The following is a 23,146-nucleotide window of genomic DNA, read 5'->3' on the forward strand; positions in this document are numbered from 1 at the left end:
CTTCAGAAAAATCTGTACGGGCATGGAAAATGAAAGAACAATTTCCTAGCTAAGTGGTGTGATTTTTATCCGAATTAAATAGCTCTGTCTCGCTGAACCGCATAAGAAAACTTACTTTTCAATGTTGCTCTCGTATTTTTGATGTTTGCTATTGACGCTTTAGTATTCTGTTTTTCTTTAGTGTGATATCTTCTCGCTTGCTGTGTAGATTACGCTCTCAATGTTCTTCCCTCCCTCTTCCTCGCGTTGTTTTAGATGCCAAATGCAGTGTCCAGGGAGCGCCTGTAGCTCTAGATTGACAATGTACAATGAAAATCGTTGTTAGCGTTTTCTCTCATGTAATTTTGTGTAGTTAAAATATAAATTAGTATTTGTTATACAAAACTAATTAGCTAAGTATAATTATAATATAAATATGTTATGTAGTACAATATCGTTCTGAGCTAATATTGTGTAGCAATTAGAAGACTGTTGTTAAATGTTATTTATGTATTTTAATTTGCATTAGATTTTAAAATTCACACATATTGAAGTAGAACTAGTTGAAATATATTATGCAATAACAATTTGGTTTTATGTGATTTGATATGTAATCTACCATTGTGATATTTTTGTGAAATGCCATATATTTGTGAAAGGGTTCGGTGATCAGGATGTTAATTATGGTACTTCGTGCAAGAATCTTCTGTACTATGGACAAATTACGTGAAATGGGGAATAGCGAAGACGTACATATGATGGTCGAGGCAAATGAATGTTGGATTGCTTCACGATATGTAATTCAGTAACATCATTAAATTTCAATATCGCACTTTTATTTTGACTTCATACATTCTCACATCAAACCCCTATATTTAGAAATAACACGCACAATTTTCGAAATTGGATAATGCTGTGGACGCATTTCCTATTGCTATGCATGACTGAATTATTTTATGAATTCCAAAATAATTCAATTTTCTTTTAACTCTATTGTGTTATGATATTTCTCACTCAGCGTAAAACCTAGAAGCTAATCACTAATCACTATGCAGGTTCATACAATAATGTAGGGCAAACTTTCAGGACATACCCCTCGCACGTAGAAGAAAACGGGTTAAATGAGCATAGGTTTAGAAACGCTGTTTCCCATATTAGACCTCATTTTCTACAATGTTAACGGAAAGGATTTTGAACATTATATCTAAGATCATTCGTGGCTCAGGCGGCAGAGGGCCGGACTATCACAGCTGCGTTCCGTGGTTCAAATCCCGGTCACTCCATTTGAGACTTGTGCTGGAAAAAGTGGAGGCGGGACCTACTCGCCGGGTATCTTTCATCTTTCATTCCAGCAACACACTCCAACATAATTTCATCTGTCAGTTATTAATCATTGCCCCAGAGGAGAGGGACAGGTTTCGGCAGCCGGCACAGTTCCTATCTTCGCCGCTAGATGGGGCTTCTTTCGTTCAATTCCTGACCTGCTTGAAACTGGAAGCAGGTTGTGGACTTTAATTTACATGTAATACAGAGTTTCATGTGTCCAACTCCTTGGCTGAATGGTCAGAGTTGAGGCCTTCGGTTCAGAGGGTCTCGGGTTTCATTCCCGGCCGGTTGGGGATTTTAATCGTGTTTGGTTAATTCTTCTGGCTCGGGGTCTGAGTGCTTGTGTTTGTTCCAACACCTTCCTCTTCATATTCATACAACACACTACACTACCAACCACCACAGAAACACGCAACAGTGATTACATCCTTCCATATAAGTTTGGCTTCAGGAAGGGCATCCGGCTGTAAGAAACGGAGCCAAATCTTCATGTGCAACACAGATATAGGGAGAAGCGGTAGAAAAAGAAGAAGAAAGAGTTTCGTGTGATGTGCTGGTACGTTCTGCACTATGCAGAGCCTCGCGGTGCACTGTTAGTAAGGTTGAATGCGAACCCACTCAGGTAGCTTAAAGTGGAACCTACCAGTCTTGACACCCTGCAGGATGAGATTCACTTGCTTCAAGGGATTCCTGAAATCGATTGGTTTCCTGATCTCTGAGTGATTTAATAACGGCCATAATGTCATGTTTTCCTTGTATACTTCTCCTGAGCGTTTTATCGGGTAGCAAGTATATTTCGTTTCTTTCCATGTTGATGAGTATTAAGACCAGCACCATTACCATCATAATCTCCATGGAGGCAGTATAGTATCACCTGCCTGTTAACAAAGGAGATTAAAAGATGACCTAGAGCCTTCCACCTTGGGTGAGTGGGTTGATGACCACGGCTCCCTAGCTTAGTCTGGTATTGCTTCCACTTCCTAGTGTCAAGCTACTCGCCTTCATCCTATCCGACCTCCCTCGGCCAACTGTTATTATTTTCCGAACCCGACGGTGTTGTCCACGAGAGTTGGGGTCTGCCATTTGAAAGCAGAACGACGAGGTAAGCTGCGTTGTCATATCGTCCTTTTATACAAGCAATTATTAAATAAGACATGTAGGCTTAATGGAATTCAATAAAATTTGCTCTTAATAATTTCATCATTTAGGACAGAACACACCATTGCCGATAAATGTGATCTCAAAATCAATAACAAAACCAGCAAATGCTGATAATTCTTGTTTTTCTTCTTCTACCGATCTTCCCACACCTGTGGGGTCGTGGGTGCGAACTGCGTCGCACACGTCGATTTGACCTTGTTTTACGGCCGTATGCCCTTCCTGGCGCTAACCTTATATGGAAGGATGTAAGCACAATTTCGTGTTTCTGTGGTGGTTGTTAGTGCAGCGTGTTGTCTGAATATGAAGAGGAAAGTGTTAGAACAAACACAAACACTCAGTCCAATAGCCAGAATAATTAATCAAATACTATTAAAATCCCCGACCCGGCTGCGAATCGAAACCGGGATCCTCTGAACCGAAGGCCCCAAGGCTGACTAATCAGCCAACGAGTCGGACCAGCAACTGCTCATAATTAACATCAACAAATGTATAACATAAAAATTGTAATCAGGATATATCTTATATCCATTAGCCAGTCAAAACTTGTGTTATAAATTATAATACAGAATAGAACACATTGAAATGTTTATTATCTAACGTCGATTGTTAACCGCACACTTCAAGGATAAAACTAGGAAAACTGTAAAGTAGCCAATGACTAACTAACAACAAAAATACCGGTATTCGTAAAACAAACACGTAAAGCATAAAACTAACAAAGTAACACTCCAGATATATGACAAAAGCGACTAAGAACAAGCCAAGCGACGTGGCGATAGCATCCTTAAAAATGTGGTATCGTTGCGATCGTTGCCATGGAAACAAATCATTTTCCAGAAGCGTTAGTCACATTTTTCTCGCTGCTAGCGCTAAACGTCAAAGTACAAGTTTCGTGAGCCCTCACATAGATTTGTATTGCAAAGGGATTCGTTCATTTTCACGCTGTTCATGGTCCTTGTCTTTCTTTTGTCAATAACTTCATTCTTTGAACTGTTGAACCCCTTCCATTTTTCTCCTGATTACTGTAAATAGAGGATGGTTGCTCAGTTGTACTTCCTTTTAAAACCACCACCTCCATCGTCATCATTATCGTCTGTATCATCTGTATGACTAGTAGTTTTGCGCCAGGTTATTGTAATGAACATAGACCGAACTTTTAGCTATTAATAAGTTAGAATGCAAACTTACTAAAGCTAGATACAAATATATTCTTGCCCGGACAGCAGTCTTGTTATGAGATTTGCTTAACTTTAGGAGCTCGGCCTCTCAGAACTTGTTACTCCCGTTACAGTACGGAAGACACATCCTACTCGACAAATTTGTTTGCGTTCTAACTTATTACTGCGGAAGCATCGGGAGTCTAGTAATGATTGGTGTTAGACTTGTTGATCAGTTGTCTTGTTATCTATTGGAATGCACTTTACGGGGGAGGGATGGCTGTGGAGACGGGAAGGTTTTTAGGTAACAGGTACTAATCCGGATGTTCCTTTCTCTTGAAGGGCTCCGCGGACTCGAATTACTCGCAGCCGTCTTCCGACTTGTCGCTGGACGAAGAGAAGGAAACGCTGCGGCGGGAGAAGGAGCGGCAGGCCCTGAGTCAGCTGGAGAAGGCGCGGGTAAGTACCAAATCTCTACAGTTAAATGGTGTTCTCATGAAATCATCGTCACAAAATTTCTCTGGCCAATATGAACTCTACGAGCTAGGAAGAGCGGCTCGCTGAACCACAGGAGGATGACTCACAGTTCACTCCGGAACAAATTTCCTCCTCAACGGAAAGGAGCAATACACCGATTCGCTCCTGTAAAATACGTATTTGTATGACCGTTAAAGACTTAGGACATAGGAAGACAGTTTCAGGCGGTGAAGACCAAGCCTGCCACTTCGTGTGATGTCAGGCGAGAGCTGAGTAATTATGTTGGCTAGACAACCGGCGCTGTGAGTGCGGAACTGGAGGGGTCGGTCAGCTGTAACTCTCTAGATGACAACGCGCGTGCTCCAGATATTAATCTTCCTGAAGAATGTATGCAAATTCTACAAAATCTTCATCAGTTTGTGTCCAGGTTTCAAAATCTAGAAACTTGTTTTAATACGTTTCAGTTCTTTGCATCCCAGTATTTAGTGAATGTTAACAATGTTCCTAACAGGTAAAATATGGGAATGTTAAATTTACAGTGCGGCGATTTGTTGAAGGACAAATATCAACACAAGGAGATTTGGTTAATTTTTATAAGAATCTCCCCCAAACCAGATTTCCTAGTTTGCATGTTCGGTTCCACATATGTTTGCGAACACTTTCCTTTCTGGTATGAAACTTTCTAAGTCCAAATCCCAAAGCCGAAGTATTTTCTCAGATCACATCTTGATATGCTGTCTTAGATTAAGAATTGCCCAGGCATTACATCCTGACTTTGATAAACTAGTTTTTAAAAACGGAAGAGAAAATGCTGGAAAATGTTCGCATAATTGTTTTGTTCTGTTATGTTTTAAATTAAAAAGAAAATTGTATCATGCTCTGTTAATTTTATGTTATAACATGGCTATTCTTCACAGAACCTACAATTGTTGTTTACATTCTTATAACATAGAGCCGAAATGTAGTTGTTTCTCTCTGTGACTGTGTAACTCAAATATCCAAGACGTCGTCAGTTGTGTTATTAAAACCAGATCTGTTTCCTGCTTCTCCTACATGGCTGCATCCCTCACGCCTGAAAGCACTTCATCGACCCTTGTGGCTGCGATAAAGCAGTGCAGAGTGCGGTAACGCCACACAGCTGAACTCATCGTAGTGTGAGCATGTGCAGCGGTGCAAGGTGACGTCACACCGGCGCTTCGTGTGCTCCAGTGACTTAAGATTGATGATGATGATGATGATGATGATTGTTTTTAAAAGAAACCTAACAGCTAAGTCATCGGCCCCTGATTTAAGACTAACCTTTGTCCAGAATCTATCTTGTTCAGACCAAGTAATATCTCTGCAAGTGAGTCTTCGCTTCATTAAGTACACCCAATAATTTCACATTTACATTTCCATACAAATTGAAGTACCTGCTAACTGAGGCAGTTATTTTACCAACATTTGATTATTGTCAAGTTTTTACCAACATATCAGTATGGAAATGAGTTTAAAGCTACAACGCGCCTGTGTTAGTTTTCTCTGTAACTTAAAATACACGTGTCATGTGTCTAAATGGTACGACGACCGGGCGAGTTGGCCGTGCGGCTAGGGGCGCGCAGCTGTGAGCTTGCATCCGGGAGATAGTGGGTTCGAACCCCAGTGTCAGCAGCCCTGAAGATGGTTTTCTGTGGTTTCCCATTTTCACACCAGGAAAATGCTGGGGCTGTACCTTAATAAAAGCCACGCCGATTCCTTCCCACTCCTAACCCTTTCCTTTCCTATCCTATCGTCGACATAAGGCCTATCTGTGTCGGTGCGAAGTAAAACAAATTCTTTTAAAAAAATGGTACGACGAACTGAACTGGCTGCGCCTCAAGTATAGACCTAAACTTCACACTGAAAAATGATATGGAGTATAGCTTTTAGTGCCGAGAGTGTCAGAGGCCAAGTTCTGCTCGCCAGTTGCAGGTCTTTTGATTTGAAACCCGTAGGTGATCCGCGCGTCGTGATGGGGGTTAAATGTTAATGAAGACGAAACATACACCCCTTGCCAGCGGAATTAACCAATTATGGTTAAAATTACCGACCTTGGCGGGAATCGAACCCGGGACCCATATGAACAAAGGCCAGCACGTTAACCATTTAGCCATGAAGCCGGACAACCGGACAACTTCTCACTCTTAGTGTACTACACTTAATCTGCAGTTCCCATCTTGCCGGTACGAACGATTCCATGATCTCTCGTAACAACATGAAAAGAATAACAGAGCGCAACGTACAACTCTTGTCACCATTCCAGGACATAAAAACCAAACCAAACCACTTGGCGCAACAGATCCGAAGGGCCACGGCATACCAAGCGACTGCTGCTCATCCCGAAAGCCTGCAGATTTCGAGGTGCCGTGTGGTCAGCATGACGGATCCTCTCGGTAGTTACTCTTGCTTTGTAGACCGGGATTCTGTTTTCTACTCCTCCTTTAGAGTACAGCTAGCCGGGAATTGAACCTTCTTCCGCAGGTGGTCCAAGGGATATCAGAATTAAACAGTTTCACACGGTCTTCCACAAACTACCTCTACCAGAAAAGTCGTCAGATAGGCACTAGGTAATTATTTCTTCTTCTTATTCTTCTTCTTCCACTGTGACTACTTCTCGACTTCAAAAATGTACACGTCACTCCCTGATTAACGTCGTTCATACCGATTTATTAATCCATTAGGGAACACTCTTATTTTCCTAGAATTCTTAATAATCAATGAAGCAACTAGAATGATAGCATTATCCACAATTAGGAGATATTATTTCATTTTCTCATTACTTCCTAGCTTAATTACAGTGATAGTTGACTTAATATATTTTCATTTGTGTATATTACTATAAATTACTAAATATGTGTAAATCTGGTTAAGTGTAAGACAGGGACAAAAATGTCCCTAACTTTGCCAGATTAAATAAATCTAATATGCCGCTGACTGAAAACAAAAATCGCAAATAGTAAATAGACTGTCTCAGCTTTAATTAACAGGCATGATTGTCTTGAAAAAGTATTCTTAGCCAGTTCATAACATACAACTGTAAACTCACCAAGGGTATTAGCGGAGGAGGAGGTAAGACAGTGTCAAGAACGCGTGTGTGTTTATTTGTATAGATGGCGTTCTTATTTTCCGGAAAAGCTATACGATCTTGAAGAACAGTTCAAGGTTGCACAGAGCCTAGATTTTTCAGCCAGCTTGTAACCTTTCTTGGCGTGTGATATCCGTTTTGCTATTGTTTACCTTCCGTCCTATTGTAAATGTCAACAGATAAACTACAACTTCAAATGTGTTAGTTCTTGTATATCACCGATTAGAGAATTTCATAAGGAATATTTTTTTTTTTTTTTGGATTAGAGAGGGAATTCAGAGAATAAGAACGAACTATCACTCGTTTAGTGTACATGTCACCGAGCGAGGTGGCCGTTCGGTTAGGATCGCGTAGCTGTGAGCTTGCATTCGGGAGATGAGGCAGCCTTGAAGATGGGTTTCCGTGGTTTCCCATTTTCACCCTGGTGTAAGTGCTATAAATCGGGGTAATGTGGGGACGTTTCATATTATCCCATTAAAGTGTAACTTAACCGCTATTTTAGTTTGAAGTACGCCGGGCTGAGTGGCTCAGACGGTTGAGGCGCTGACCTTCTGACCCCAACTTGGCAGGTTCGATCCTCGCTCAGTCCGGTGGTATTTGAAGGTGCTCAAATACGTCAGCCTCGTGTCGGTAGATTTTCTGGCACGTAAAAGAACTCCTGCGGGACTAAATTCCGGCACCTCGGCGTCTCCGAAGACCTTAAAATGGCAGTTAGTGGGACGTAAAGCAAATAACATTATTATTATTAGTTTAAAGTACATAATATATTTCATATTTAAAAACTACTCTCAATATTGAATAAATGTAGAGTACTAAGTAAAAGAGAAGTGTAGGAGATCAACTAGCCGTTATAAAGTTCGATATTTTACAGCATAAAATGCAAGCCGTTGCATTACCGTCGATCTGTCGTAGGCGTGATTCCGGCTGGCTGGTCAGTCCGTTGACCTTCCGCCGTAACACGTCCTTCCCTCACGCTGACTAGGTCAATGAAACACGGTAGTTTACTTTCTTAAGTGTTTTAGTTTTCCCTTATTATTATAATTATATTTTTACAATTTGCTTTACTTCGCACCGACACAGATAGGTCTCATGGCGACGATGGGAAAGGAAAGGGCTAGAGTTGGAAAGAAGTGGCCGTGGCCTTAATTAAGATACAGCCCCAGCATTGACCTGGTGTGGAAACGAGAAACCACGGAAAACAATCTTCAGAGCTGCCGACAGTGGGGTTCGGATCCACTATCTCCTGAGTGCAAGCTCACTGCTGTACGCCTCTAAGCACACGACCAACTCGCCCGGTATTAGTATTGTAAAGTAACCTGAAAGTATCTTGGAGACATCACAGACTCACTCTAACACGAGCAGAGACATTCACTTGTCGCCATCCTTCCTGCAGCAATGTCACAAGTCTTGTCTTGTCTTGTCTTGTCTTGGTTATTTAATGGGCTTCGCTAATGTCACAATTCGAATGCGGTCCGTTGCAGAAATGGGTACTCGTTCCATGCTTACCTCAATCCTACACCTACTGTATCACCGACTTTACAAGGGATGTTGTTAAACTCACCGACACGGAAAATGCCTCCTATCGGACGAATATCAAACCTAATGTGGGTTTAGCGACACTGTCTCAGGCATCGTTATACAGTGCACACTGTACACATACTTTAGGTAACGTGACATGAGAGAAACTATTTCCAAAAGGTACCAAATAGAAAATATTATGTTGGTAGGGAGCTCCATAATATGAAAGAAAAGTAAATAATCAAAACGGCCCAAATGGATGTCAAACAGCAGGCTAAAAATCACGTTTGATACCAATAAGTTCCAAATCCTACGGAATGAATTGGCCGAAACATAACGTATCCATGAGCCTCCATGGCTCAGCCGGCAGTGCTCCGGCCTCTCACTGCTGGGTTCCGAGGTTTAAATCCCGGTCACTCCATCTGAGATTTATGCTGGACAAACCGGAGGCGGTACATGTTTTTCTTCGGGCACTCTGGTTTTCCCTGTCATATTTCATTCCAGTAGCACTCTCCAATATCATTTCATTTCATCTGTCATTCATTAATCATTGCCCCACAGGAGTGCAACAGGCTTCGGCAGCCGGCACAATTCCTATCCTCGCCGCTAGATGGGGACTTCATTCATTCCATTCCTGACCCAGTCGAATGACTGAAAACAGGCTGTGGATTTTCATAACGTATCCATGTGGCCAATGAGGAGCCATTTCCGGGGTACGTAATCAGCAACAATAGAACACTTTATTTGTCAATCAGTCATCAATGATCTGCATTTAGGGCTGTCGTCCAGATGGCTACTTTTTAGGATAACGGCAGGCCACATTTCATACTGCCTATCACAATCGAGTTCGGGAGTTTCTACTATAACGGCAGGTTAACTTGGCAAATGCCATTCACAATAGAGATGGAAAGTTCTCATTATAAAGACAGGCAGATTGCCTATCGATTTTTTACCTAGCTTTTCGTAAACATCTTCAAAAACTTGGAAATTTATCGGACATTTCCCTTGATAATTTATTCCAGTTTCTAACTCTTCGTCCTATAAATTAATACGAGTATTTTCCACCAATTTTTCACTTGAAATCCAACTTTATCTTCAAAATTTCGCCTTGCCTACTTTTAAAAACTCCACTCAAGCTTATTCGTCTACTAATATCATTCCACGCCAACTCTCTACTGACAGCTCGATACATACCACATAGTCAAGCATCTCGTTTCCTTACTCCCAAGTCTTCCCAGCCCAAAGTTAGCAACATTACGTCACATGACTCCTTTGTCGAGAATCACCCGTAACAAATCGCGCTGCTTTCCTTTTAGTGCCTTCAAGTTCACGTATCAGCTAACCCCGGTGAGGGTCCCATACACCATGCTCTAACTGCGGTCTTACTAGATTATACGCCCTCTCCTTTACATACAACCCCTAAATACTCTCATAACCACGTGAAGAGACCTGTAACCTTTAATTTACGTTATGTTCGTCAATTTTATTTACTAGTAGCAAATGTACCCGTGCTTCGCTACGGTATTCTACATTGTATACGGATTTCTCCGTAAATTACTGTAAAGGCAGTGAGTAAGATTATTAAGTTGCACGTCTCTTAGCGTTATGCTAGAAACAAAACAGGGAGGACGCCATACGTAGTTTCCGATGTAAGGTAGGCAGTGCGGAACTTTTTAGGATAACGGCAGGCCACATTTCATACTGTCTATCACAATCGAGTTCGGGAGTTTCTACTATAACGGCAGGCTCACTTGGCAAATGCCATTCACAATCGAGTTCGGAAGATTTGATTATAATCGAGAAATGCAGCGCTATCTAACGTATCAACAATCGAGACACGACAATAAGTCATAAGACCAAAGTTGATGATCTCTCCAAATAGAACGGCGATTGTGCTATCTGTTTTGTAATGCGACTTACCGTTTAGTCACCAGTTATCCCGAAACGAAGGTCTTTTCCGGGGCCAAAAGTTATACATTTTAATAACTTGGAATTTTTCCTCAAAAAAGAGTGTATCCAGGTTTCGAGATTAGCACTCGCATACATACGGAGTAATTAAGGAAGACAGTAATACAGTTAAGAAAGTTGAAATTAATAGGAAATAGTATTATAACTGAGGACAGCCAGATAGAACAAATATGTAAATACCAAGTGTATATTGGAAAATCAAATGTCCCTCAATAAATTATGATGTATGAGTTACGGATATAAGAAAACGGTAATAGAGGAGAAATTTAGGCGCAGGGATTCTTAGGTATATGGATAAGATGACTTATGGTGTTATTACTTAATCTAATCGAGGACGGTTATAACCTTCAACGATATTTCGCCAATGTCCCGCAGAATGGCCGATTGATGTGTCTCTTGCTTTCTACCCCAGGAACAACCACGAGTTTACAGGAATGGTGATGAAAATGGTAATACGCTACTTCCCTGCTGTCAAGCAGTCAGAGAATTTTTCATGATAACATGTAGGTTCGTTGCTGGTCTGTCGGTCACTCAATGCAGAACATGATACCCGCACAAAATAGTCATTTTCTCCGGCATTTGAAGAGTAAGCGAAATTATGAACATAACAAAAGTTGTTTATAATGAAAACACATTTCACATACAGTCCACGGATTTTAAATATCAATAGCATAAGAGAAAATGAAGGAAAACTGTTCTGCTTTTCCTATAAAGTATGCAAAGATTTAGAATCATGTATATCAAAACCTTCAATGGGATGAGTATAATCTAAATGTGAAGTTTTGTCGAGATCTATCCAGTCGTCTCGCCGTGATGGTGGAAGAAACAGACAAACAGATACGAAAAAAATTTAAAAAAACATATAGGTCTTGAATTGATCTAAAACGGATAAATATCTGAAAAATTGTCAAAACAAAGGAAGAGACATGCACTAAGTATTCCACGGGACTTGGACTAAAAATCCGATTTTTTTTTTTTTTGCTAGGGGCTTTACGTCGCACCGACACAGATAGGTCTTATGGCGACGATGGGATAGGAAAGGCCTAGGAGTTGGAAGGAAGCGGCCATGGCCTTAATTAAGGTACAGCCCCAGCATTTGCCTGGTGTGAAAATCATACTTCACCCCCATAATAACATATGGCCTAGAAACCTGCACAACAACCCAACAAGTGGACAGCAAACTACAAGCCGCAGAAATGAAGTTCCTACGAACTATGGTACAGAAGACAAAAAGGGACAGGGTAAGGAATGAAAGAATAAGGGAGCAAGCTGTTGTGTACCCATCCCTGAATGAAAAAGTGACAAAGGCCCGTTTGAAATGGTTTGGCCATGTCAAACGAATGGACGATGGAAGGACAGCAAAACAATGGCTACACACAGTCGTGGCCGGAAAACGACCGGTAGGAAGACCTAGGAAGAGGTGGCTGGACCAAGTGAAAGAGGACATAGGAACAAGAGGAATCAGCTGGGATGTCGTCTTGAGAGAAGAGTGGTACATGGACAGACAGAAGTGGAGAGTGCTCGTAAACCACACCCGGGCAACTGGAGTGGAAAACTGATGATGATGATGATGAAAATGGGAAACCACAGAAAACCATTTTCAGGGCTGCCGATAGTGGGATTCGAACCTACTATCTCCCGGATGCAAGATCACAGCCGTGCGCCTCTACGCGCACGGCCAACTCGCCCGGTAATCCGATTTTTCGAAAGCATATTCGTTATTTGCAGTCGTACAATAAATACGTTTGTTATAAACAGCCTTTTGGTAGAACTAATTTAACAAGTTCTATATCATTGTTTATATAGACTAGCCTTTGTACTCGTTCTTCACACAGTACTTTGCAATGGTTTACATATTTCCTTCGTGAATTTATGCCTGTTTTCAAACATTTTATACGGCGTGTTAAACTGATATTTTTCTACGAACGCACATGGCAGTAACGTAAAGTGCGATAAAGCTGAACAAAGTAGAGACAGAATGAGGACAATTAGAGAGTTTATTGGCCCGTAGTTGTGCGGAATTCTCCATGCTTCTCGGTTAGGTAGTGTTGTTCCTCTGACCGCTGGAGTGGCGCTGTGGCTGAGGACTCATCAAGCTCATCGTCGAAGATAACCTCCCTTATTACCGTTCTATCGAAAAAAATAAAATGGCCCTTCAGTTCTTCCCGTTAAACCATTTTGAAGTGACATGCACTAAGTATTCCACGGGACTTGGACTAAAAATCCGATTACCGGGTGAGTTGGCCGTGCTGTTAGGAGCGCGCAGCTGTGAGCTCGCATCCGGGAGATAGTGGGTTCTAACCCCACTGTTGGCAGCCCTGAAGACGGTTTTCTGTGGTTTCCCATTTTCACATCAGGCAAATACTGGGGCTGTACATTAATTAAGGCCACGGTCGCTTGCTTCCCATACCTAGGCGTTTTCTCTCCCATCGTCGCCGTAAGACCTATCTGTGTCGGTGCGACGTAAAGCCACTAGCAAAAATAAATCCGATTTTTCGAAAGCATATTCGTTACTTACACTCATACGATAAATTTGTATACGACAAACAACTGAAATAGTAGGTTCGAACCCCACTGCCGGCAGCCCTGAAAATGGTTTTCCTGGTTTCCCATTTTCACACCAGGCAAATGCTGGGGCTGTACCTTACTTAAGGCCACGGCCGCTTCCTTCCCAGTCCTAGCCCTTTCCTGTCCCATCGTCGCCATAAGACCTTTCTGTGTCGGTGCTACGTAAAGCCAATAGCAAAAAAAAAAAAACTGAAATAGCATATACTTAGGCCTACACGTTTGTTATAAACAGCCTTTTGATAGAACGAATTTAACAAGTACATATAATGGTTAGTCATGTATATTTTGTGGGAGTATAAAAGACTGTTTAGATCCTCCTATGAATCTTCAGTCCATTGAAGCATTTATAAGTAAATTTGGTCTTGAAACCTACCCAACGACAGGTAGATTCTAAATATGAACTTTGGTAGAAGTATATTACTTTTCTACTTAAAAGAACTCAGACAAACACACAAACCGACAAACAACCATCAAAGCTAAAAAAATATGCAGATGGTCATTACTAGACCTGAAACAGATAACTGTACGAAAATTTCGCCAAAATATTCAATGTACAGACACACTGTTGTTACGATTTTATTTATATACATTATTTAACTGATTTGTGACTTCACTGTAAATAACTTATTTAATCAGGGGCGGTGCGTGGTATTGTTGCAGGGTTGCACCACTCCCAATAATTTTGCGCTTCATTTGTCATCTTTTCTTCTAATGCTTTAGTTTAACAAACCTAACATATATTCGAAAGCATGTTAAAATCAACCATCTTCGGTAGTTCGCTGTACTAATGCTTCGCAACGGACCAACAAACGCTGCTGGCTTCGAATCAAACTTAGGGGGTTTGCTTTCCTACGGGAACTCCCTAGCGGACAGCGCGACGCAATGTACCTCAGCAGGGACGAGCCTAAGCCTGTATAGCATCAGGTAGCAAGCTCGCTAGTATCGGTCTCAGGGAGTTGCACGAGACTAGCAAGTCCCCTACCGAGAATCAGTTCCAAATGTGTCCGTTAGATTGCGCCACTCTGCGAAGATTACTTCATTCCTACTTTCTCTCCTCTCGCAAAGGTAATTCATTTCCTTTTTTTAAAATTTACAAATTTCATTTACGTTGCACCGACGCAGATAGGTCCTACGACGACGATGGGATAGGAAAGGGCTAGAAGTTGGAAGACCGGGTGAGTTGGCCGTGCGCGTAGAGGCTTGATATTAAAAGGGAGCTTCTGTAGGTTTTTTGCTATTGGCTTTACGTCGCACCGTCACAGATAGGTCTTACGGCGAGTATGGGACATGAAAGGGCTAGGACTGGGAAGGGAGCGGCCGTGGCCTTAAGGTACAGCCCCAGCATTTGCCTGGTGTGAAAATGGGAAAGCACGGAAAACCATCTTCAGGGCTGCCGACAGTGGGGTTCGAACCTACTGTCTCCCGAATACTGGATACTGCCGCACTTAAGCGACTGCAGCTATTAAGCTCGGTTCTGTAGGTTTTACGAAATGTTAGGTTTTGATGCGATACCAAAGATGATAGGTAGAACCACCGTTTGATGTTGAAAGGAGACCTCTGCAGTCTACACCTAGGATGTGCCGTGCTTCTGAAATTTCTGTGTAGCGTTAAATGGAGACATCTCTTGTAGATGTGCATTATATCAGTCATTATATCATTACACTGAACTGCTGTTATTGGAATTGCTTTCTGTGCTTCGATTATTCTTGCACAAATGTTGTACTTCATTTTCATATTATTACAGTTAAGCTTGGTATTATTGCTTCAGTGTTCATACTGAGAATTGGATTTATACCTTTCAAAACCAATATAATTACATTTCGTAATTATTTTTGGCTTTTATTTGGAAGTTGGCATTCAAAGTTCCAAAGTAACTGTATCAAGAGTACTTCTGCAATAATAACAAAAGTAATTTTTTTTCATAATCTATAAATCGCATTTTATAATTTCGTGCACTGAAGTGTGCATTAGTACAGGCACAAGCTTGAAACATAGGTCGACATTTCCCATCACCTACACCGTTTTTGCCTTCTCCTGTAAAATTTAGAAATTGTCAGAAGTCCCCTTTCAACATCAAGCGATTTATGTAAAAAAGTGAAATGTCGTATGGCTTTTACTGCCGGGATATCCCACGACGGGTTCGGCTCGCCAGGTGCAGGTCTTTCTATTTGACTCCTGTAGGCGACCTGCGCTTCGTGATGAGGATGAAATGATGATGAAGATAACACATACACCCAGCCCCCGGGCCATTGGAATCAACCAATTAAGGTTAAAATCCCCGACCCGGCCGGGAATCGAACCCGGAACCCTCTGAACAGAAGGCCAGTACGGTGACCGTTCAGCCAACAAGTCGGACGATTTATGTAAAGACCATGGTGTATACGGCCACATAAGTGATGTGGATACACTAGGAGAACACGTGTTCGATGCCTGTGATGCAATTCAGCAACAGCCAAGTGTGTTCCAACGATTGCGTAACTCCACGCGACATAGGGAGGAAGGTTGTATTGCAATGGATAGCGGTCACATAAAGCACATGTCGTGAAGAGTAGGTCAAAGGCATTGATGGTAGCGGACCATAACTCCGAAGATATTGCGTTTGGGACCAATGTTTATAGGATCATTTATCCTTCGTTTGTTGCGTGCTGCCTCCCCTGTAAATATTGGAACATTTTTCAAGGACATCCTGCATACATCGAAAATTTCTTACCAGCTTTTAGCTTCTGGCGCTGTGTTATTGACGAAGAGCATGTTATTTTGAGATTTAGTTATTCTGTCATGATAGGCAGATACGCATTATACACTCTCAGTCGGGTAGACATTGCAGACCCCTACCAGTAGCGGTGGTTGGGAATGTGAAGTAGGGGGGGGGGGGGGTGCAAAAACTGTAGACAACGAAACGTACCTTGGTTTGTGGGATATATCGTGCTGCGGTGGGAGTATATTTCCACAGAGAGGTAAAGGTTGACAGATTTTCCAAATTAACTGTGGTAATAAGTTTCTGAGATTTTGATTCAATACTATACAATAAAACGTTCACCAAGGAAACAATATTACACAGTTATGAGAATTAAATAGCGTGATTATAAAATTAAAAATCATTTAGTATTTGACTACACATTAACAGACTAAGAGACACTAAAGAGACTGCCAGACTGACGAATGCGCGTGACAAGCGAGTGAATTATCTCAGTGTCCATGACCTTGCCCCTGCTACCCTTCCTCACAGCACATGCAAATTATCCACTACTTACTGAGGTGCTATACAAATCCGTTAGCCGCTATGAACGACATTTTGTGCTTATTTCCCCTAATAATTTTGTTAACCGGGCGAGTTGGCCGTGCGGTTAGGGGCGCGCAGCTGTGAGCTTACATCCGGGAGATGATGGCTTCGAACCCCACTGTCGGCAGCCCTGAAGATGAGTTTCCGGGGTTTCCCATTTTCACACCAGGAAAATGCTGAGGTTGTGCCTTAATTAAGGCCACGGCCGCTCCCTTCCCATTCCTAGTCCTTTCCTATTTTATCGTCGCCATAAGACGTATCTGTGTCGGTGCGACGTAAGGAAAATAGCAATTTTGTTAACAATTAAAGAAAATAAAGAAAGGAATTAGCTGATAGGACAACAGGGCTTGTACAAATTCCTATAATTCCTAGTTTCAGCCGGTTAAAATGGCACAGCTTCCACAGATCGGCAGTATGTCTCGAAATGTTTGGTCACTTCTCTTCATAACAATTGGCACGTGCTGCTTGTTACAGCCTGGATCCTGTTCGCTAATCGTAAGGTCGAGTTAGCGCAGAGTTGGAGTGTTAATCTCTAGAACAAGCCCGTGTATCAACGTGTTTGTTGCCAAGAGGAATTGCAGAAGCAGAAATCACTCGCTTTGCATTGCTATATCCCAGTGCCGCTGGACGGTGCTCTTGTGATCTTAAAGGTTGTGAATGATTTATGAGATGAATGAACAGCCTTTATAATGTTCATATAACTGATTTTTCATGGACGGAGAGTGTAATATCCGGATTAGATCTCACTTGTAGCAGTTTCCAGCATTTGGATTCGAACCACGAATTTCTAAACGGTGCAGCTTAACATTTCTATTGAGGAGTGGCTGGCTGATCTCTCAGGGCTGAGAGTGAAGCCCGAGAAAGAGAGATAGCGAACGAGTAGAAAAGAGACAGATTGGAATGGGGGCGTATGGACGGCACATTTTTAATACATAGGAACATACTTCGTTGGAGAAGCCTTCTTTGACACGTGTGTCCAGACAGCACCCGCAACTGTTCTCTTTGGGATCGCACGTTACAGGAACCACGACTTCCGCTTGTGGGTCATATGCAAACTGATGACTCGCATGATACTTCAGCGTGCTCCACGGGACCTTGTTAGCTGCTTTGTTCAAATTCCAATTGTCATCCGAGACTTTCTTTACAGCATTCATGAGATTAAACCTTCCATAAGTTCGGTGCTTGTATTTCGCCGTAAACTCCAAACCAATCCTCACCGTCTCGCAACCGTAAGAAACAATACCATTTTCATAAGCGAGCAATATGAATACACTGTGCTTAATCACTTGTTCATGCCTCAAAACATCGACCAAAGTATAACCATTTCAGTACTAAAAATCACTTTATCCAATAGTATCCCTACTTTAACAAACATCGTATGTAGTTTTGCATTTTCTTTGAACATTGGACATCATGCTTGTTACTCGCAGTAGGCACCATTATCTTCAACGCCGGACCATGTCTTCCTAAATGCACATTGTTGCAGAAAACCGGCTGTACCCTCACACTCGATACAACGGACCCCGTTTCAGCGGACTTCAAATTTAATGGGCTAATTCGAAAAATAAATACAGATAATGACGATCATCATTCATTACTCTAAACAGGCCTTTATAGCTACGGTACAGAACAAAATTTACTATTTTTGACAGTCGCAATCTCATTTGTGAGGCCATTTTCTTCTGCCCTTCGCACCTTCCACAGTAGCTGCTGGCTCCGCCTGGTGCAACATCACCATTCTTACACTCCTTCTTGGACGTTCTCTTGGTCGGATCCAGAGGGCTCTGCCCTCCAAATATGCCGTAACCACTGCAGTTTTTTCTTTCCTACCGTCTTGCTCTAATATTAAGTTGCCAAAAACTTCCATAAAAATGAGTTTTCTTTCCTACCTTCCGGCCTTTGCATTGTATGTTGGACAATTGAGATTTTCCCGAGCACTGTCATCTCAAGTGCATTTATTCTCTCTTGAAGTGATTTTGGAGTTGCCCACATCTGACACCCATACATCAATACAGGCAATACTAAATTCATGTAAATCAGGATCTTACTTCCCTGAGATACCAAGTGCGAAGATAACTGATGATTTAAACAAAAACAAATATGAGTAGCGTTAGTTTCCCTTTGTCGTACTTATTTTTCCATCTCACTTATGCTCGAGAGTACGGAACCCCTGCAGTTGAAGGTGTAATGTTTATCACGACGACGTTAAGCTCACAGCGCCATCCGGTGCCATCTAGTCAATTACGAACTATCTTATTATTTATTCCTTTCACAGATTACGATAAATAAGTATTCCAGCTTCGTTGTTTTGATATATGTAGTGTTAATGTAACCTGACAAAGAAATGCATATTATTTACGTACACGAGACTACAAATTGGTGATCCCGACGTGATCCCTGTGAGTAGAAATTATTTTCTTGGGCGTATGAATTTTTACGTTTACACAACACACGTTATCACCATTTTAATTGTGCCTAGCGCATTGGGACACGTTAAACCTAATGACGCACAAATATTAACAGGCGATAAGTAATATCTCTCTAAAGCCACCACATTTTTGGTCAGAAATCCCTGTGCTTTGGTTCGCTCAACTCGAAAACCAATTTATGCTTACAAAAATAATCGCAGATCCAGATGATTCCAACACACCGAGCACCTCAACAATTCCTGTTATACCACAAGAAAAACGGCAGATCCTACATCTCACACGACATCACCTCCAACTATGACAACCCACTATGGAAGACGAGTTCATTTTAACAAATAGTTGAACACTCATGGGGAATTAATATGGTGTTTGTCACGGTGATCTAACGCTCAAAGCGCCATTCCGCGCCATCTAGTCAAGTACCAACTATCTTGTTATTTCTTCCTTTCACAGATTACGATAAATAATTATTCCTGCTTCATTATATTTATAGATGTACTGTTTATGTAACCTGACAAAGAAATATATATTATTTACGCACAGAAGACTGGAAAGAAATCTACTCTCTTAAAATTGTGTCCTCGATACTGATATCATCCTGATTATTCTGTCGACGTGAAACAACCGTATTTTTTCGTGTTCTTGTCGTTGACAAACAGTCCTACCTTCCTAGCTTCCTGCACAAACCGGGATGTATCATCAGTCACCTGAACGAAGCTTTCATCCACAACTACTATGTCACCTGCAAACTCTAAGATCGTGTGAGTCCCGGTAATCGCAATCTCATACGTACGACCGCTTCACGTCCCGCCATCTGTAGAACGATGTTAATAGGAATGATGACGAAATCAGTTTCGAACTGTGAAAGGCGCAGACAGCTGGTGTGCAAATGTTACTTGACAGTCTGAGTCTTTATAAGAAGCCTCGAGCAGTATAAAGTATTTCAGTGGGATACCCATCACATCCATTCTCTTCCATTGTACAAGCTCGTCTCTATTGTCGTATAACTGAGGTAAAGAAAAATGAAGGCAATGAAAATAACATAAATAATTTTAGAATGAATCATAGTATTATTTCAGATGTTTTGAAATCTCTAACTTCGGTGCAAATTTGAAGCAGGCTGGTCATAAATGTCGTGAGAATGACATAAATTAAGGTGACCCAGTATGGAAAATGTTCTTCAGGGTAATCCGGAAAGGTGATGGTTAAGATTCTGATAATGGTGATAATGATAAGGTGAGTTCAGCTGCTCCGAAACTATAACTAGTTAGAGAGCACATCCCGTTCATAGGTGCTTCAGTAGATCCAGGAATGACTGTTTATTACGAATCTATATAAATAAAGTTGTAGGGGGTCCGCTGTCTGTAATTTCGTTTGTTTTGCCAGTTTTTCAGATATTTATCCGTTTTAGGTCAACTCAAGACCGAATCGGTGGTTCTTACTTTTCGTGTCTGTCTGTTTGTTTGTTTGTTTGTTTGTTCCACCATCACGTCCAAACGGCTGGATAGATTTCAACCAAACTTCATTTTTAGAGTATACTCATCCCGGGGAATGTTTCGATATGCATATCATTTTAGAATCTTTGAATAGACGGGGGTTTATAGGAAAACCAGAACGGTTTTCCTCCATGTTCTCTCATACTATTGATTTTCTGCAAACTCCGTGGACCGTATGTTCATAATTTACCTTACTCTTCACATGACGGAGATAATTTACTATTTTCTGCCGGTATCATGCTCTGCATTGAGTGACCGACAGACCGACAACGAATCTATAGGTTACCATGGCAACGTCTCTGACTGCTTGCCAGCAGGGAAGTACCGTATTGCCATTTTCCTGAACATGCTTTTAAATTCCTGGTTATTCCTTGGGTAGAAGGCAAGAGAAGCGTCAATCGGCCTATCTGGGGGATATTGGCGGAATATCGTTGGAGGTTATAACGGCCCCCGAACAGATTAAGTAATAACACCATTAGTCATCTTCTTATCTGTGTATCTAACAATCACTGTGCCTAAATTTATCCTCTGTTACCGCTTTATTATATCCATAACTCACACCAGCATAATTTGATTTTCCAATACATCCACTTGGCATTTACATATTTGTGGTTATCCGGCTGTCCTCAGTTATAATCCATTTTCTATTAATTTCAACTTTCTTAACTCTATTATTTTCTTCCTTAATTACTCCGTATGTACGCGAGTGCTAGAATCTACTGGATATATTTCCACCAAACTTCATATTTAGAATCCACCTGTCCTTGGGTAGGTTTTAGGGCAAATATTGTTTCTAAATCCCTGAAATGACTGGGGGTTAATACAAAACCGAAATCTTTATCTTTTACTCCCACAAAATATACACAACCATACTTAATGGAAATCTACCTGCCTTAATGGAAATTAATTTCTAAACCTTTTTTCTCATGTGCATCATTTCGATACGAGGATTAATAAGGGAGATGTCATTAACGGACCGTTTTTCGGTACAAGTCCCATCGGACTTAGCTCAAGAGCGGGTACGTGTAAAGCGTATTTCTTACAAGTTGAAAACTACTGAAGATATTCGAACCAAACTTTATATTTAGCAGCCACCTGTCCAAAGGTAGGTTTTAAAGGTCAATAACATTTCATGTTCCCGGAATGGACGAGTGGTTTATAGGGAACCGAAATGGTGATTTTACTCTTCGACAATATATACAGTACAAGACCAACCTGACTGGAAATCGACCAAACGTGATAGAATTCCATCTCTAAAACTTTTTTCATGTGAAGTTCTTCGTCAGCATGATTAATAAGGGAGATATCATGAATGGTCAGTTTTGCCGGTTAAGTCCAGCGGACATAGCCCAAAAGGTGTTGTACGTGGAGCAGATTCCTCATCTGTCTATATAAATAAAATCGTAACGACTGTGTGCCTCTACATTGACTGTTTTGGCGAAATTTTCGCACAGCTAAGCGTTTAAGGGGTAATAATGACCATCTGCATATTTTTTGGTTTAGCTTCCTGAAAGTCCTAATTTTTACCCTCCTCACCCAAAATCCAGATTGCGGCATAATCGGCCAGACGAAAAAGAAAATGGAAATTGGCAAAAATTGTACGTTTTAGCCTGTAACGGACGGAAAATTTCCAAGATCTTTAAATTTTTCACTTTTTATCCCCGAAGAATATCGAAATATGGAGTCAATTTTAATGATGGTGCAGACTTTCGGGAAGTCCTATCACATAATCTCCGTTCAATTTGGAATGATCTACAACCTTGGTCTTATGACTTTTTGTCGTATCTGTATCCTTTCACCGTTTGATTTTCCTTTATTAATCGATGTTAAGTAAATTTTGACTTTTCACATGCATAATTCGTACTTTCAATCACTTATAGGAAATATAGAATCATCAAACTCTTCACGAAAATTGGCCCACCCAGTAGCCATGTGTGAGCCAAATGCTATGTATGAAGCTGTCACATAATTATCCGAAAAGTAATGCAATGTGAGATAATCTTACAAAACATTTACCCTGTTCAACGTTTCTAACTCAATCTGACCCAAGAATATATGAGATATCATAGGCCACTAAATCCAGCGTCTTATGGTACAATCCTTTGTTGATATGACGTACGTTTAGCAGCAGTTAATCTGTAAATGAAGGTCTGCAATATTATAAACACGCATATACTTTCGTATGTCGATCTATATATATTCTCTGATGTCGATTTGTAGCGATTGAGAAAGGGTGCGTCTGTTATTGTAATCAGTACTCCCCACACCGACTTTGACTGGCAGTAGGAATGGGATCTTTCTCCAACTCCTGTGTAACTGGCATTAACAAGGAAGGCCTACCATTGTAATGAATAGTTCACTTCTCGTTTTGACTTGCAGAAAGCAAGGGAGCATGCAGTTTTGTTTAAAATTCCCCTACTCAATTGTGTTTTTCAGTAGGAGGGTGGCCGCAATTATAAACAAATGTCCTCATCTAAAATACGATGACTGGCATTAGGCATAGTGGCCTGCTATTTTGATGGAAACTCACCAACTTGGTGTGACTGGCAGTAAGCTGGCTGGCAGTAGTAGAAGGGGCCTGACATTATAATGATAACTGCAAAACTCAATTTCGACTGATAGTAGGGTAGTTGCCTGCCATTATAATAAAAACTTCTCAACTGTTATCTGTCTGGAAGTAG

At 41.2% G+C, this 23,146-nt stretch overlaps 1 protein-coding gene across 4 annotated transcripts in view; it reads left to right on the top strand.

The window, feature by feature from the left end:
• Positions 1 to 23,146, top strand: part of Ca-beta (Ca2+-channel-protein-beta-subunit) — a 592,192-nt gene that overhangs the window by 355,903 nt on the left and 213,143 nt on the right. For all 4 annotated transcript variants that reach the window (XR_010859801.2, XM_067145289.2, XM_067145288.2 and 1 more), the window contains exon 2: positions 3,966 to 4,082. Coding sequence is in view for 3 of the 4 variants with exons in the window: in XM_067145289.2 (XP_067001390.2) it covers positions 3,966 to 4,082 (117 nt within the window). In the remaining variant the exon portion in view is untranslated. The remainder of the gene's footprint in view (positions 1 to 3,965; positions 4,083 to 23,146) is intronic.

This window comes from Anabrus simplex, chromosome 4 (assembly GCF_040414725.1).
Source record: "Anabrus simplex isolate iqAnaSimp1 chromosome 4, ASM4041472v1, whole genome shotgun sequence".
Classification (NCBI taxonomy): Eukaryota; Metazoa; Arthropoda; class Insecta; order Orthoptera; family Tettigoniidae; genus Anabrus; species Anabrus simplex.